This window comes from Rutilus rutilus (assembly GCF_951802725.1).
Source record: "Rutilus rutilus genome assembly, chromosome: 15".
In the NCBI taxonomy this organism is placed as follows: domain Eukaryota; kingdom Metazoa; phylum Chordata; class Actinopteri; order Cypriniformes; family Leuciscidae; genus Rutilus; species Rutilus rutilus.
In genome coordinates this window covers 30,647,509-30,661,975 of record NC_140220.1, presented here as the reverse complement: position 1 = coordinate 30,661,975, position 14,467 = coordinate 30,647,509, and the positions used below count along the sequence as shown (strand labels likewise).

Below are 14,467 nucleotides of genomic sequence, written 5' to 3'. Positions count from 1 at the left end.
ATATAATTTAGCATAAAAAGTAATGTACTATTATGATCCCTAACCTTTTTCCATTGTTACTTTCATTTTATTTTATTCAGGACACTGAAACCAGATTTTTGACCCCTAATTCTGAATACTGAAATGCATCTGGTATGGTTTTTTATGGTCTTATGATTTTTTTATGATTCTCATATGTTTGCTGTAATAATATTTTAAGTTAATGAATTCATATTTAAATATTTAATTTATAAATTAATTATATTTCATGTTATTTGAGCATATGACTGAATTTTACATGATGATAATGAGAGATTTGCAGACTATATTTATGCCAAATATAATTTTTTTTTTTAAGCGGTGAGGGGGATTGGGTAAAATGTGACCTGGAAAGCACTTTGTGAAATTTACCCAGTTACATATCACATTTCCATCAATGAATAACCAATAAAACACTGACGCTTCGCCTGCGAACAGTGCTGCATTATTTAGAAGTGCCTATCTGACAATGAATGCAAAGAATGATGGCAGGGAAAAGCTTTGGCTGATGTGTTTGTCAATTCTTTCCCTGACCGCTGTAGCCCAAGCATATTGAACATCATCATCAGTCAAGATAAATCCATATTAATTACTTTGAAATTCATGCCAAAGACAGTTCTCGTATATACTGTTTATTAACTTTGGAATTTTTGTGCTTTTGCTTTACTTCTTTAGGTCTGTTACACCTTTTATTAAAAGGAGGAACATCTTGTATTTGTCGTCTAAACATTGAAGTGACCCAGTGTTCCTCTGATGCTTTTTAGGTACCTTGCTATAGCAACAAATCAGACTTGCCAATTCTGGCATCTATAAAAGGCTACTGGAATGTGTCCAATCTCCTTAGAAAACATCTCATTGTCTTGTGCTGGCCTGACCTTTTAGGACCTAATTAGATGATGTTTTATGAAATTGTATTTGCTGAATCTCACATTTTGAGGACGGGTTGTGGGCTGAGTGCTGTGTGAAGCATTCCTCAAGCTCCCTCCGGAAAAGGGCGAGCCTTGTCTGTCAAGGCACAGTGTCTTCTGATAAAATGTCATGCCTCCTCCTCATCATAAAAAAACAGGTTTGGGGAGGGGGGGGGGGGTGGATGCTGTCCTTTAAAGGTGCTATAGCCTCTTTGTGTTTCGCTCACTGAATATTGTTGGACTTGACGGATAAAATTTGATCGCGTGGCATTTTCACTGTTTCTCTTCTTCGCCCAGCTTTGCTCAAATCTCTCTGGAATTTCAGTAGAAAAGCAGGGCAGGGTGGACCAGACGACCTGCAGCTGGCCTGGTGTGGCTTGGCTGTGTCCACGCTCATTAGTTTCACATGAGCCAGACCGCCACCGCTCACAGGAAACTGCCACGGGGTGCCCGTGACCCCTCCCCACCCCCCATCTCTGTCTCCCCACCTCAGAGAGAACTACAGACACCCTGGAACAGAGAGTCCTTTATACCAGTGATTTTCAATGGACATTGCTTATGCTCAGTGGTCTGGTAAAGTGTTGTACCCCAAACACATTTAACTTTTCTCTCACAGTCTCTCTACCCTCATGCTACCATGCAAACTGGATGTCATTGGCATTCACGTGTGGCAGTGGAATTTAGTGCATGTTATGGCACAAGAACCTAGGAATACATCCTACAATGTCTGTTTGTTGTTATTGGGTCAGGAATATTCCGCTTTGTGATTTGGAAGATTTCAACAGCATTTGTTGTCAGAATTATGTTTATTATCTAAAAAGAAATAGGGGTGTAAATCGGACAGTTAATCACGATACGATATCGATTCTCTCAGCCAGCGATACGATATTTGCCGATACCTAAAAAAATTCTACGATACGATTACGATTCGATTCAGGGCTATATCGATCGATTAATCGATATTTAGATATTATGTGCCAAGTGTACACAACCAGTTACGTTTATTAACTCACACTAATACATGCAAAAATATATAACATGAAAGTTTAATTAAACTCTTTGAAAATTGCACACCCTCTCCCAATTGGGACATTTACAAGTTGTTTGTTACAAGTTTAAAAAAAAACATGATATATGAAAATGAACAAGAACGGAGTTATCTGGTTTTGCAAATGAACTCTATAACAGAAGAGTTCATTAGCAAAAACAGATCCTCTGTTCTTGTTCATTTTCATATCATGTTTTTTTTTTATATTGTGCATTTGAATATCAAGCATACTGCAGCTGGGTTGTTTTGATTAAGTAATAATAACAAAAAAATACAGGTAACTTATAAAATTAAAGTTGTGTATGTATGTGTGTATGTATGTATAATTTATTTTTTTTGTGGCAAAAGCAGATAACTCCACATTTCATGTTTCAGAGTTAAACAAAGCCAAATAATTGCTATGATACATAATAAAACACTCGGTTAATCTTTGTAACGTTAATCTTCTCAGCTGACATAGACACCTGTCAAACTTTGTTGTTGTGATTAACGTGCACGCAATACAGAGAGCTTTTCCCTCACCACTAATGTGCTGCTTTAGCAAGAATCCGTAAAAAAGTTTCAGCTTTTATTTTCCTTTTACTCCCCGAAGAAGATATCATGGGTTCATCAAGGTCGCTGAAATCCATCCTCGATCACTTTTAGTCAGCTTTGACGAAACTCCTCTCAGCTAGCGCGTCTTTTCAAAGTGACAAGCAAGCAGCCTTGTCACCTGACCTGCACTGATTCGCTAAAACCATAGACGGTATATAAACTGGACACAGCGACCCCATAGGTTTCAACGGAGAAAAGTGAAGTCAATTAGAAGCTCTCACTTCCTGATGGCCGAGCGTACTGCGCAGACTCAAACTGAGCTTGACGACGTAGATGTGACGTGAGCAACCCGTCTGTCTTCTAGTAGCTGTGGCAAGAGAAATCTGAATCATTCCCTTCCGAAACATGCAGAGACGGAGAGTGCGAGTAGGAGGTGTCCATGAGCTAGGAGCAGGAGCAACTTTTACTAAGTATTCTGATTAATTACTTTGTCATTTTGCCTCCACGTCCCCCCGATTGCGCGCAAGCTTCTCCTCCTGTCCATACGGTAATTTCTCTACTGTGTGACAGAGTCGCATGATTATGACGCAATTGTTTGCCTATTTTCACAAATAACTGCATCTACGGGACCATAACGTAAGATACAAGGTAATGGAGCCTTTTATACATTTTTGTGTTTCTTTAGAAATAAATAATGGACAAATGGAGTCTTTAAATGGCTCAGATGTAAAGTTATTCGCTGTCAAAGTGACACCAAAATGAATGGGAGTCAATGGAATGCTAACAGCAGGTAGGGGTCCGCTAATCAATGGCGGCGCCCGGGGAAGCTTCAATGTTTTCTGAAACACTGCCCCCCTGCCTAAAACAGACTTTTCGGGGCTTGTCGTTTCTGCTGTAAAACATGAACTCGCGATGCCTTGACAGTGGAAAATACCGGCTTTTGTGACAAAGGGTTCAGTCAATCTTGTCAGGCGTCTATTTCAGCGGAGAAAAGTTACGTGAGGATGTGGAGTGTGTCAAAATAAAGGTACCGTATATCGATATTTTATGTGTGGTATCGATGCATCGTATCGTTAGACGTTTGATCGATGCATCGATCCATATCGATGTATTGTTACACCCCTATCAAAAAATACAATTTTGTAAAAAGAACTACTGTTTAAAAGTTTGGGGTTAGTAAGATTTTCAAAGGGAAAAAAAAAGAAAAAATTTGGCAAATATGCAATAAATTGTTCAAAAGTCGCAGTAAAGACATTTATAAACCTTTCTATTCATCGAAGAATTTGTTTTCAATATTGTAAGCTCACGCTCGATCGGCCCAAAGCCGGCTTCCGACCGATGCGCGGAAGGTCTTTACGTGTTACTGTCTTTTCTCGAGGCAAAGTATTTTTTTATTAAATGCAATACATTTGAAAATGTATTTTCTTGACTCCATAAATGAAAAGGTTTTAATGCTATCTGTGCATCATTAAATGTGAGCGAATGTTTGACTATTCAAAGAGACCATTTGTCTAGAGACCACCTTCCTTTGTGTGCCAGGTATCCCTAAACTCTTAAAAACGTATTATCTTTTGTTTTACTTATTTGGAAATGAGACATTTGTACCAGTCGCAATGAGACATTTCAAATGATACTAAATATGTATAATACTCAATGTTAATCATTCACATTAAACCATATATTCTTGGGTGAGTTTTGGTGATCTTTGCATGGGGGAGAAGGAGAGGGGGGATGAGGGAAAGAGATGTAGATTAGGATGACTCGGAGGTGAGACTTTCGTCTCGATAGTGCACAAGGGGGAGTTCAAATGTTAATTTCCAGAGAGGTCCTTTGTCCTCTCAGGGTCTGGTCGCTCTTCAACCAGACTGTCCGGCATTTTCTAATTTCTCAATTCTTACAATATTAAATGGGCTATATGTAAGAATTTTCATGTATTAATTGCTTTTTTTAATTGACAGTGTGTGAATAGGTTGTACTTGTAACGAAACTTAAAAAAACAAGACCTTCCCCAAGACCTGTGTTGTCTATAGCCGCTTTCCGACCAAGTAGTTACAGGATCTTAGTTCTAGGAACTGTCCACTTCTAAACAGTTCTAAGAACTACTCTCCCCCAAACTCGGTTTTGCTGTTTGCGTTCGGCACTGGCCAAGTGGCCATAGGAACGGGTAGGAGGGGTAAGGGAGTGACGCAAGCACGGTGACTTTTATTTTGGCGGTGCGACGGACCTTTATTTTGGCGGCACTGAGAACGCCAGAGCAAACAATGCTCGCATTCTCTGTGTTTATTAGTTAGCAATCTGTCTAACAGTACAGTTTAATATGTTATTAGATAGAACTGTTATAGAAAGTATATGGAAAAAAAGGTTATTAGCCTATGCCGTGTGGTTGATGTCCAGTGTTGCTAGCTGGGCAAATAAACATAATCATGTTTGGCTTGGTCCCCTCAAAGTTGCGTTGGATTTTCTCTTCAGCATAAAGGTTTAGAGGCCCATCTATCACTGTTTTCCATGTTTGTATAGTTAGTTTCTGGAGTAAATATATAGGCTATAATCTGTGTTTACATTATAGCTGTTTTAAAAATGGCGGGTGCTGGTGTTCCGCGTGCGTTCGGTCAATCAGCGTACACTAACGTCACGGGTAGTTCCTATAGTGCTGGTTTAGACCCTACTCTGAAGTAGGACCTAAATTAGTTCCTCCAAATAGAGTTCCTAGAACTAATCGTTCCTAGTTCCTGCGGTGCGAACACGCCGACATCCGGGTACTTTAGCCAATAGTTCTAGGAACTGTGAAAAGGTTCCTCCGGTCGGAAAGTGGCTTATGAAAGCCTGTAGATTTATATTTCCCAATATTACAGTTTTTACTGTATTTTAATCAAATATAGCCTATAAATATATTAAATGTGCATAAGAGACTTCTTTTTCAAATACATTAAAAAAAAATCTTACCAACCCCAAATTTTTAAGTGTAAATTAGTTCTGCTAAATTGTGCATTATTCGTGTGCGTAATTTTTGTGATTGTTTTAAGGTTTAAGGTTTGTCATCATGGCAACAGTCAAATTGTCAAGACACCACAAATGCTGTCGATTGAGCTTAACTTGTATTGAATCTGTAATATTTCTTTAAGGCACTGTTGCGATGTCTGATGCCCTTTTTATGGTGTGCTAAGTTGTTTTGTGTAATGTTTTACTGTGTAAGAACATCTTTTTATAAGCATTGCAGCGCTGCTTCATTTCTAACCACAGGGCCTGATTTAATCCACAAACACCCACCATATGGGGCACACCCAGTTGGAGTGATGATGGCAGCCTTTTTCAGGGGAGGATCCACACAGAAAGCCCCTGTCATCAGACATAGTCAAGCTGAAGAACAACAACCGAAATCTCTTCTCTCTGCGTAGCATTTAGGAATAGCCCAATATGAAGACAAATCACAGTGTTTCAAAAGCAGTGCTTGACTGTTTCAGACATTAAGAGCCTGTTTAGACAGCCTATCTGAAACAGGTGCTTCTGTTAAAGCTGACCTTTCTTTTATCAAGCTTATTGTGATCCTTCTAAACCAGAGAGAAAAAACATTGATCAAAGATCAATTTCCCTTTTCCACTGAAGTCGATTTAAGATTGGGAATGAAGCTTGGTCAGAGGCAGCTACAAGGAAAAGCACCTCTTGCAATTGATGAACGAGTATACCGGCTGATTTATGTGACCCAGTTTGAGGTTTGCAGACGCATAGGGCACACATTTCTCCTCCGTTTCACTCTGTGGTCTCTCTCTCTCTCTCTCTTTTTTTTTTGATTCATAGATTTATCCAAATAAAAGAAAACGTTGGCTTTCTGAAGCTTTAAATGTTGTTTTAGGTGGAAGCATACCTAGAAGGCTTTGAAAACCTTGAGGTGCATTATTGATACTTTCCCCTGCAGCAACGGTGTAGAGGCTCCCTATTGATTTGCCTAATGTGGCAAAACTGCTCCACTCTCCTGCTTGCTTGCATAACTGTTGTCTGTGTCAGCGCCTGTTCTGGAGCTCTGCAGTATTAAAGAACTGTTCATTTATTCCCTCTCTATTGCTGTCACTCACGTTGAGAGACAGTTGTTGCATCGGACACTGTGATTATCATTTTTCATATAGTGTTTATAATGAGCCTTCTGTCCCTCAATGTAGGCCTTATCTTTAACTAACGTTTTCAGTTCTTTAAAGCAACTTTATTAAACACTGCACAATGCAGTGCTGCTTCACCTGATGGAGGGTTCGGCTGTGCTTAGAGAATACAAATTCAGCAATGCTCGTCAAGTTCACAGTCGCTGTGAATTCGCAGTAATTGTAATTGTAAATTTGATGTGTTCTCCAGTGGCAGAGTTTGCCTGTTTATGCTTTGCTGGAATGATGAAATGTGTGATAAACTGTTGCACAGCTTTATGCCTCACTCTCTAAAGATTTTCTTTTGACTGGAGCTTGTCATTTTCTTTTTTTAGTTAATGATGTGACATTTAGACTCTTGTTTCAGCTTACAGTACCAGTGAAATAAGCTGTTAGAGAGGTGAACACATCAGCTTTTTTTATTAAGACCCACTGGATGTCAGAGACCACTCACATATGCAGGGTAAAAATATATGAAAAATGCATCAAATTTACTTTTTAATAGCCTTGATACTAAACTTCTCTGGTCTACTTTAGTTAGTTGCTTTAATGTTATTGACACTGTTAGGATTTCCTGTTCTTGTTTAATATAATTATTATTATGTCATGTCCTTATTTAATAATAGTAGCTATTAATAATAATAATAGCTATTATTATTATTATTATTAGGTGTGTGTTCATACACTTATCTCACGAGGCAAGACAATACAAAATATTGGGTTCACGAAAATGAGATGAGACTATTTTAGCTTTTTTATTTTTATTTTTATTTTATTTATTTTTTTGTCTTTTTATTTGGCTGAATGTCACAAAATGCAAAATAATGTTGGTGCATTTTGAAATGTTTTAACTAAAGGCTGGCCCACACTTAAAATAATTTTTTTTTTACATTTTCTCAGATTTTCAAAATGTGAGAGACCACAAACATGATGATAAAAAACAAAATCATAGATTTAACTGTCTTTTTCTAATAGTGTGTTGCCTGACCAAGACAGCACGCCACACACTAACAGATTCCATTCACAATCAACCAGTCCTGACCGTAAACACAGGACATCTAGTAAATGAACATGGCGGACTACGGGCATAGAAATGCCGATTAAAGGTATAGCGGAGGATTTTCTTTTTCCGGGTGGATCATCAAGATTATTGGTCCTCCAAAGTGGCAATCATTCTGGTGATATGTTTACGTAAGGCCGTCGTACGTGCTCGTGCACACGATTCACACGATGGCGTGCGCTCAAAACACAGGTTGGGCTTCCCACTGATCCCTCAGTCGCGAAGTTTCTACTTGACAGGTCAAGTTTGGCATGCTATTTGGAGAAATCCATTTAAAATCACTGCTAGTAAAAGGTAATGTAAGCTATGATTAGCTCGTGCATGCTCTCTCGTGCATATGTTTAATAGGCGTTCCCTCTCGGGAGCAGGTAGAGTGTTGCGCATGTGCATTTTTTTCAAAAAGTGGAGAGGGCGGTTCTTTTTCTAAAATTCGGGAAAATCCTCCGCTATACCTTTTAATAGCTGATTTTTACAGAAAATTTTGTAAAAGAAAAAGGTTTGGATGAGGTTGTGTTATGCTTCCCTCAGCTCGCTTTCTGATTGGGTATTGTTTCATTCCACATGACAAGCCACAGAGCGTGCGCACGTTTGTCCTCAGGGTCCCCGCACACAACAGGATTTCTGATTCACCAATTTGAGATCGATGCATCCCCGACGTTCTTCAGAGCAGATTCAATCACACTTAGTACACCTCACTCCACAAGAAAATAATATGATAAGATAATCTGTAGAACCATCAAGATAATCGAGACTTTACCTAGTATTGTCGGAAGGGGAGTAGTGGGCCCAAAATCGTCCTAATTATCTTGTAGTGTCTGGGTGCCTTGATCTAAGGCTGTCATGAACAAATATTTTGGTAATCGAGTAACCCGTTGATTATTTTGACGAGTAGCCTAATCAGATAATCTGATCATAATCTGACTTTGCATGCGGTTCATGTATTCTCGTCTGAATGTGCCACTTTCCGGTATGCCGGTTATAAATTGCAGTCAAGGATATTTTTTTTAATTCGAGCACTCGATATTGATCGAGGATTCGTAACAGCCCTAAACTAATTATCTTGTAATGAATGCCACTTTAGTTCTACTTTGAGTATGAATTATTATATGCAGTAAAAGACATAACAATATAATGCACGCACTGTAAAAGTTTTTGCCACAAACTCAACTCTGATATCACGAGACAGCGTTTCACCTCAATGAGAAATATCATGTTTTAATATTGCGAGATCTTGTGCGACATACCCCTAGTTTTTTTGGGTACCCCATTATTATTGTTATTTTTGTTGTTATTTAGATAGGAAAACCAATACATTATTGATTATTCATAATTATTAAAACACTAATTGCTATAATATTAATAATATATATTTTGTCATTGCTTGTCATTATTGTTTGTATAGTATTGTATGAAGACACAAATATTTAGAATCAGGCAATGTCAAAATAAAGTGAACCTGCAGAGCTTTCTTTTCACATGTTATAAATAATCCACACTGTTGACATAAAGCTGAAACCACTGCAACGTCATTTCTTGTCAGTCAATCCAAGATGTTGTTCAGGTCGCCTGCCACAGTGGCTGGCAGATAAGCAGAAATTACCTGCCACTTTGCAAAACATAACGTATTGGCTAGGGGCAGGTTTTAACCTTGCGCATCTGCAAAATTGGAAATATTTCAAGGACAAAGATCAAAAAGTGAAATGATAGCCCCTTTTTGCCAAGTTAACGTGTCATTGTTTTTGTTGAAAACTTTGTTGAAAGGGAAGTTTCATGCTCCCTCCCAACCATTCTTTCACAATTTGAGCCTGACGAATCTTGACATTGTCATCCTGAAATATGGACATGATGTGTCTTCCTACATGGTTAAGAAATGAAAGGCTACATACTCTATCAATTAGGGTTAGAAGAATTGTTGCCAAACATATAACATGCTATAAACATAATAATCACTGCAATCACTGATCCAACCATAGACACTTAAAGTCCCTATGAAGTCAAAATTAAGTATGTGTTCTGAGTTTGTCACACCACAGAAAAATGTGTTATTAGCCACCCAGCCAAATTTGAATGATAAAAAAAGCCGGCAAGCACATAAAATAAGCTATCAGGTTTTTAACATATTCGTAAATATTTATTGATCGCATCCAGGTAATACGCATTTCCGTGACGAAGGCATAGCTAGCTAGCAAACTGTAGGATGTAGTAACTAATAGTACTGACAGACAGTAACTCGCGATTGAGTTGCAAACTGATGTGAATGGGCTCCAGTGCGTCATCAAGTAGGGGCGTGTCCAGGAGCTCAGGGGCTCCAGTGCGTCATCAAGTAGGGGCGTGTCCAGGAGCTCAGGGGCTCCAGTGCGTCATCGAGCCCCCGTTTTAGCCCCGCCCAAAAAATCCGTAACACAGCAATGGTGAAAAACTGTTTAACGATCTAACTCCACAATTCAGTACTTCACAGTTCACATTCTTTGTAATATGATTTAGCAATACATTTCTAACATTTATAATGTGTTTAGAATTTTTTTTTTTTTTGAATTGCCTTTACAGGGACTTTAAGCATTTGCCTATTTAAATCCCCAAAAAATGTTTTTTGGTCCGAGCAGTGAATATCGTTATTGTGAAATAAAATTTCTCATATCGTGGAATAAGAATTTGGTCATATCGCCCACCCCTGTGAAGTAGGAAGTCATTGTATTTTAGCTAGACTGGGGAACGTTGCTGGAGCTGCTGTGCAACTGACCATTTATATGACCTGGATTTCCATCATCTGAAAGCACATTGCAATGCATTTACCCTGTAGACAGCTTCGTTCACACCCTGTCAGACGAAAAGAGTCTTGATCGTTCTGACCTCTGGGGATTTCACAAACAACACAGTCCAGCGTTAAGCAAGCAGATGGGGATCTGTGCACATCTGCTTGGTTTATCTGTATAGGTAAACGTAAAGATGATTCTTTCTGGCCTCCTTAGGCTTTCTTCTTGGCTCAGCCTGAAATGCTTCACTTTGCTTCTCTCTCAATGTCACACATTGGGTATGTAAAGCGTTTGTCTCCCCAAACTGTTATGGGCTCCCCCTTTGAGGAGCTTCCGGCAGCGCAAGTTTGAAATGTAGATAAAACATCTAAAAAAAACATCTAAATCACAAAAGAAATTGTGTTGTGCCGATTGTGTGAACTTGCAGGCTTGAGCGCTGAAGGCCAAAGCAAGGTCAACAGGCCAAAGTTTGGAGATTACAGAGAACTGAAAAGAGACATGAAGTACTGTAGACATTGTTTAGCTTGAGTAAACAAGCCAGTTGTGCCTCTGTGTCAGATTGCATTAGCATGACATCAGTGGGAGGGTTTGAGTAAGTCAGAATCCTCCGGCAGTATTGTAATGGCCTTCAAGAGCAGAAGTAAACATCAAAGCTCTTCCTATGTAGTCTGTTTGATTTGGTTGTAGTGTTCATTTTGTTTCTTCTTTTCAGATTTGAACAAGAACAGTTCAGTTCAATTCCATTTTACCTTTGCGCTTTTACTTAAAAAATAGAAATAGGTCATATTAGGCTATATTTATAAATTATTTTATTGTAATTTAATAACAGTTATTATTATTGCTATAATAGAAAGTTATGTTATATTAAGTGTTAAAAAATTTTTTTGACTTTTTGTGTATTAACTCTCCCCCTTCCCCTCTCTCTTGCCCAGGAATGACGGACATTGGTGCAGTGTCGCCACATTCATATAGGTCTGTTTGAGTGGAGCGGTGAGCTACAGTGCGTCGACGCTCGAACGGAATGATCCAGCAGGGTGACTAAAAGGAGGAAGAAGGGGGGAGAGGATGGGTGTGAATGCCTCCAGCTACCCTCACTCGTGCTCCCCTCGATTCGGGGGTAACCCACAGACCCAGCAGACCTTCATAGGTAAACTCTCATATGAATGCTGTTACAGAGATATTTGTCCTTCGTAGTTTAGCAACTACTGTGATCGATGACGATATAAAAGGTCTGACAGCCTGAGCACTATTACATCTTTTTTTAGCTATCCGATTGCAAATGTCAGCGGGATACAAGACCTAAACTCTTCGAATCACATTGCAATATGATGATGTGTTTTTCAATTACAAGAAAAGGAAATCTCTCTCAAAGACAGAAGTTCCTATTTGACTAGAATATAAAATAGTTCTACATAGTTTTTGTTAAAAAAACAACAACAACAACAAAAAACTCAATGATCATGTTTAGAAACAGTTCAACTGCACAGAGAAAAAGAATCTCATTAAATTATTGACTTCACCAGTCTTCATATTCTCTCACTGTAACATCTTGTCTGTATTAATTTAAAGGCTTGGAAATTGTATCACAACTGTCAGCAGTTGCTTTGTGTGGTTTTATTTATTTATTTATCCCCCCCTTCAGTATCCCACAGAGTCTGGCTTTTAACGGGATATTCTGATGTGAATATTTTCATGTTTTTGCTGTCTGTGAGATCAGTAAAGTAATGGTGCTTTCAAAATGCTAAGCCATGCATGACAGTGGGCCTACAATGAGAAATGGAACATTGGATTGAGACGTTAAGTGTCGTCAGGGAGATATTAGCCTTGCTGGGGAGGACATTAGATGACTTCATAGTTTCCTTTTTTGGCAGGTGAAAATTTAGAGATTTAGAGGGGGGAAAAGTTAAAAGTACACATTAAGTGGTTTGGGAATGCATACTTTCCTTTTTGAAGTTGGAATTGTTTATGCAGTGCTACGTCAAGTAGTGATCTCTTGCATGCACTATTTAATTTGTTTAATTTTCTAAATTTCTTCAAAAAATAGCACTTTTTTTTTTTTTTTTTTAATCTTAATGGATGTCTGTTATAAAGAGACAATTCTTGAAACGGAGTTCAATTTAATTTTGTAAAAAAAAATTACTCTTATTGCATTCAATTTTCCCCACCAGTCTTATGTTATTAAAAGTCAGTTGCATTTCAGAATTGTTCTAAAGCACTTGCAAAAAGGCAAAGCTCTGTGGTGTTGCATTTATTTGGAATAAACTTGAATTGTAACATAGGCAGACCTCACAATGCACATTTTCCTGCTGACAAATTTGAAGACATCCAGACTCTTACACGGCGTGTTTCTTTTCTGTCACCAGGCGCCTCCTATGCACCACAGGGTTATGGCGGCGAGTCCAAGCTCTACAGCCTAGAACATGGCCCTGAAAAACCTCAGGACAAGAAGAAAAAGAGCTCCGGTTTGGCAACTCTCAAGAGGAGGTTCATTAAGCGACGCAAGTCCAGTCGTTCGGCCGACCATGCGCGACAGATGCGCGAGCTCCTCTCGGGGTGGGATGTGCGTGATGTCAACGCCCTGGTGGAGGAGTATGAGGGCACGTCGGCACTCAAAGAGCTCAGTCTACAGGCGGGTCTGGCCCGGCCCGAGGCTCGCACACTGCAGCGTGATTTGGCCACCCTTTATCAGCACAAGTACTGCACCGACGTGGACCTGATCTTCCAGGATTCCTGCTTCCCAGCACACCGTGCTGTTCTGGCCGCCCGCTGCCCGTTCTTCAAAACCCTGCTTTCGTCGTCACCGGGTTATGGGGCTGAGGTGTTGTTGGACGTTGGGACTGCGGGCATGGATGCGCCCATGTTCTCCTCGTTGCTGCATTACCTCTACACGGGTGAGCTGGGCTCGGAGGACGTGAGGTTGCAGAACGTGGATGTGCTGGTGAGACTGAGCGAGGAGTTCGGTACGCCCAACACCTTAGAAGCCGACATGCGGAATCTCTGTGAGCACATGCCGTATTTTGACTCGCTGCTGAGCTTTTCCTCGGACTCTGAGCTGGTGGAAGCCTTCGGAGCAGGTGGACCTTCTCCTAGCGGCATGGGAAGTGGAAATGCAGGGGTGAGCCACAGCTTGCCTGATGAGGAGCTAAGGGCCCATAAGGCAGTGCTCTCGGCGCGCTCACCCTTCTTCCGCAATCTTCTGCAAAGACGCATCCGCTCGGGTGAGGAGATCACTGAGCGCACTCTACAAACCCCCACCCGTATTATCCTCGACGAATCCATAATTCCCAAGAAATATGCCAGAGTGGTCTTGCACTGCATGTACACAGATGCGGTTGACCTTTCACTGGTGCTGCGCGGGAGCCCTTCCGAAGGCAGTCTTGGTGAAGTTCAGGCGCTGGTGGCTGGGAGAGGATGCATGAGCCGAGCCGAAGAGGCCATGGAGCTCTACCACATTGCCCTCTTCTTGGAGTTCAGCATGCTTGCTCAAGGTAAGTCTTAGGGCCCTTTCACACCTACCTTGTTTGGTCCGGATTTTCAGATTTTTTGGTTTGATCCGAATCAAAATTACAGGTGTGAAACCTCCCCCGGACCACGGTCTGGACCAAACAGACAAAATTTGGTCAGACGAAAAGAGGTAGTCTCAGTCCGGATCAAACTGAACAAAGGTTTGGTTCGTTTCTAGTGTGAAAGCATTTTCTATATGGTTTGGACTTTCAGACCATTTACAGGAAGTTCTGGTGGTTCTCGCAGGATTGCTTGCAGTCTTCTCCTCCTTTCCTGCCAGCGACAATAAAATGTTCGCACTATGGACGTTCATTTGGCGAATTTGAACTAGCCTTGAGTATAGTTGGTGCTGCAGGTAGTAATGCCGTAATAATAACAGTATAGTGGCAAAAATATACGTCTGTTCATTCATTCTTGTCAAAGTTTTTTTTTTTTTTTTTTACTTCAAACAAACAAAGTCAAAGTACAGTCAGAACTGCAATATATACAAATAGAAAAAAACAAGGGGGGGG

At 40.0% G+C, this 14,467-nt stretch overlaps 1 protein-coding gene across 1 annotated transcript in view; it reads left to right on the top strand.

Annotated features, from left to right (window-relative positions):
- btbd7 (BTB (POZ) domain containing 7) overlaps positions 1 to 14,467 on the top strand; it is a 57,592-nt gene that overhangs the window by 19,820 nt on the left and 23,305 nt on the right. Inside the window, exons 2-3 of the mRNA XM_084433368.1 lie at positions 11,384 to 11,598; positions 12,815 to 13,939. Coding sequence (XP_084289494.1) covers positions 11,517 to 11,598; positions 12,815 to 13,939 — 1,207 coding nt within the window. The 5' untranslated portion in view covers positions 11,384 to 11,516. The remainder of the gene's footprint in view (positions 1 to 11,383; positions 11,599 to 12,814; positions 13,940 to 14,467) is intronic.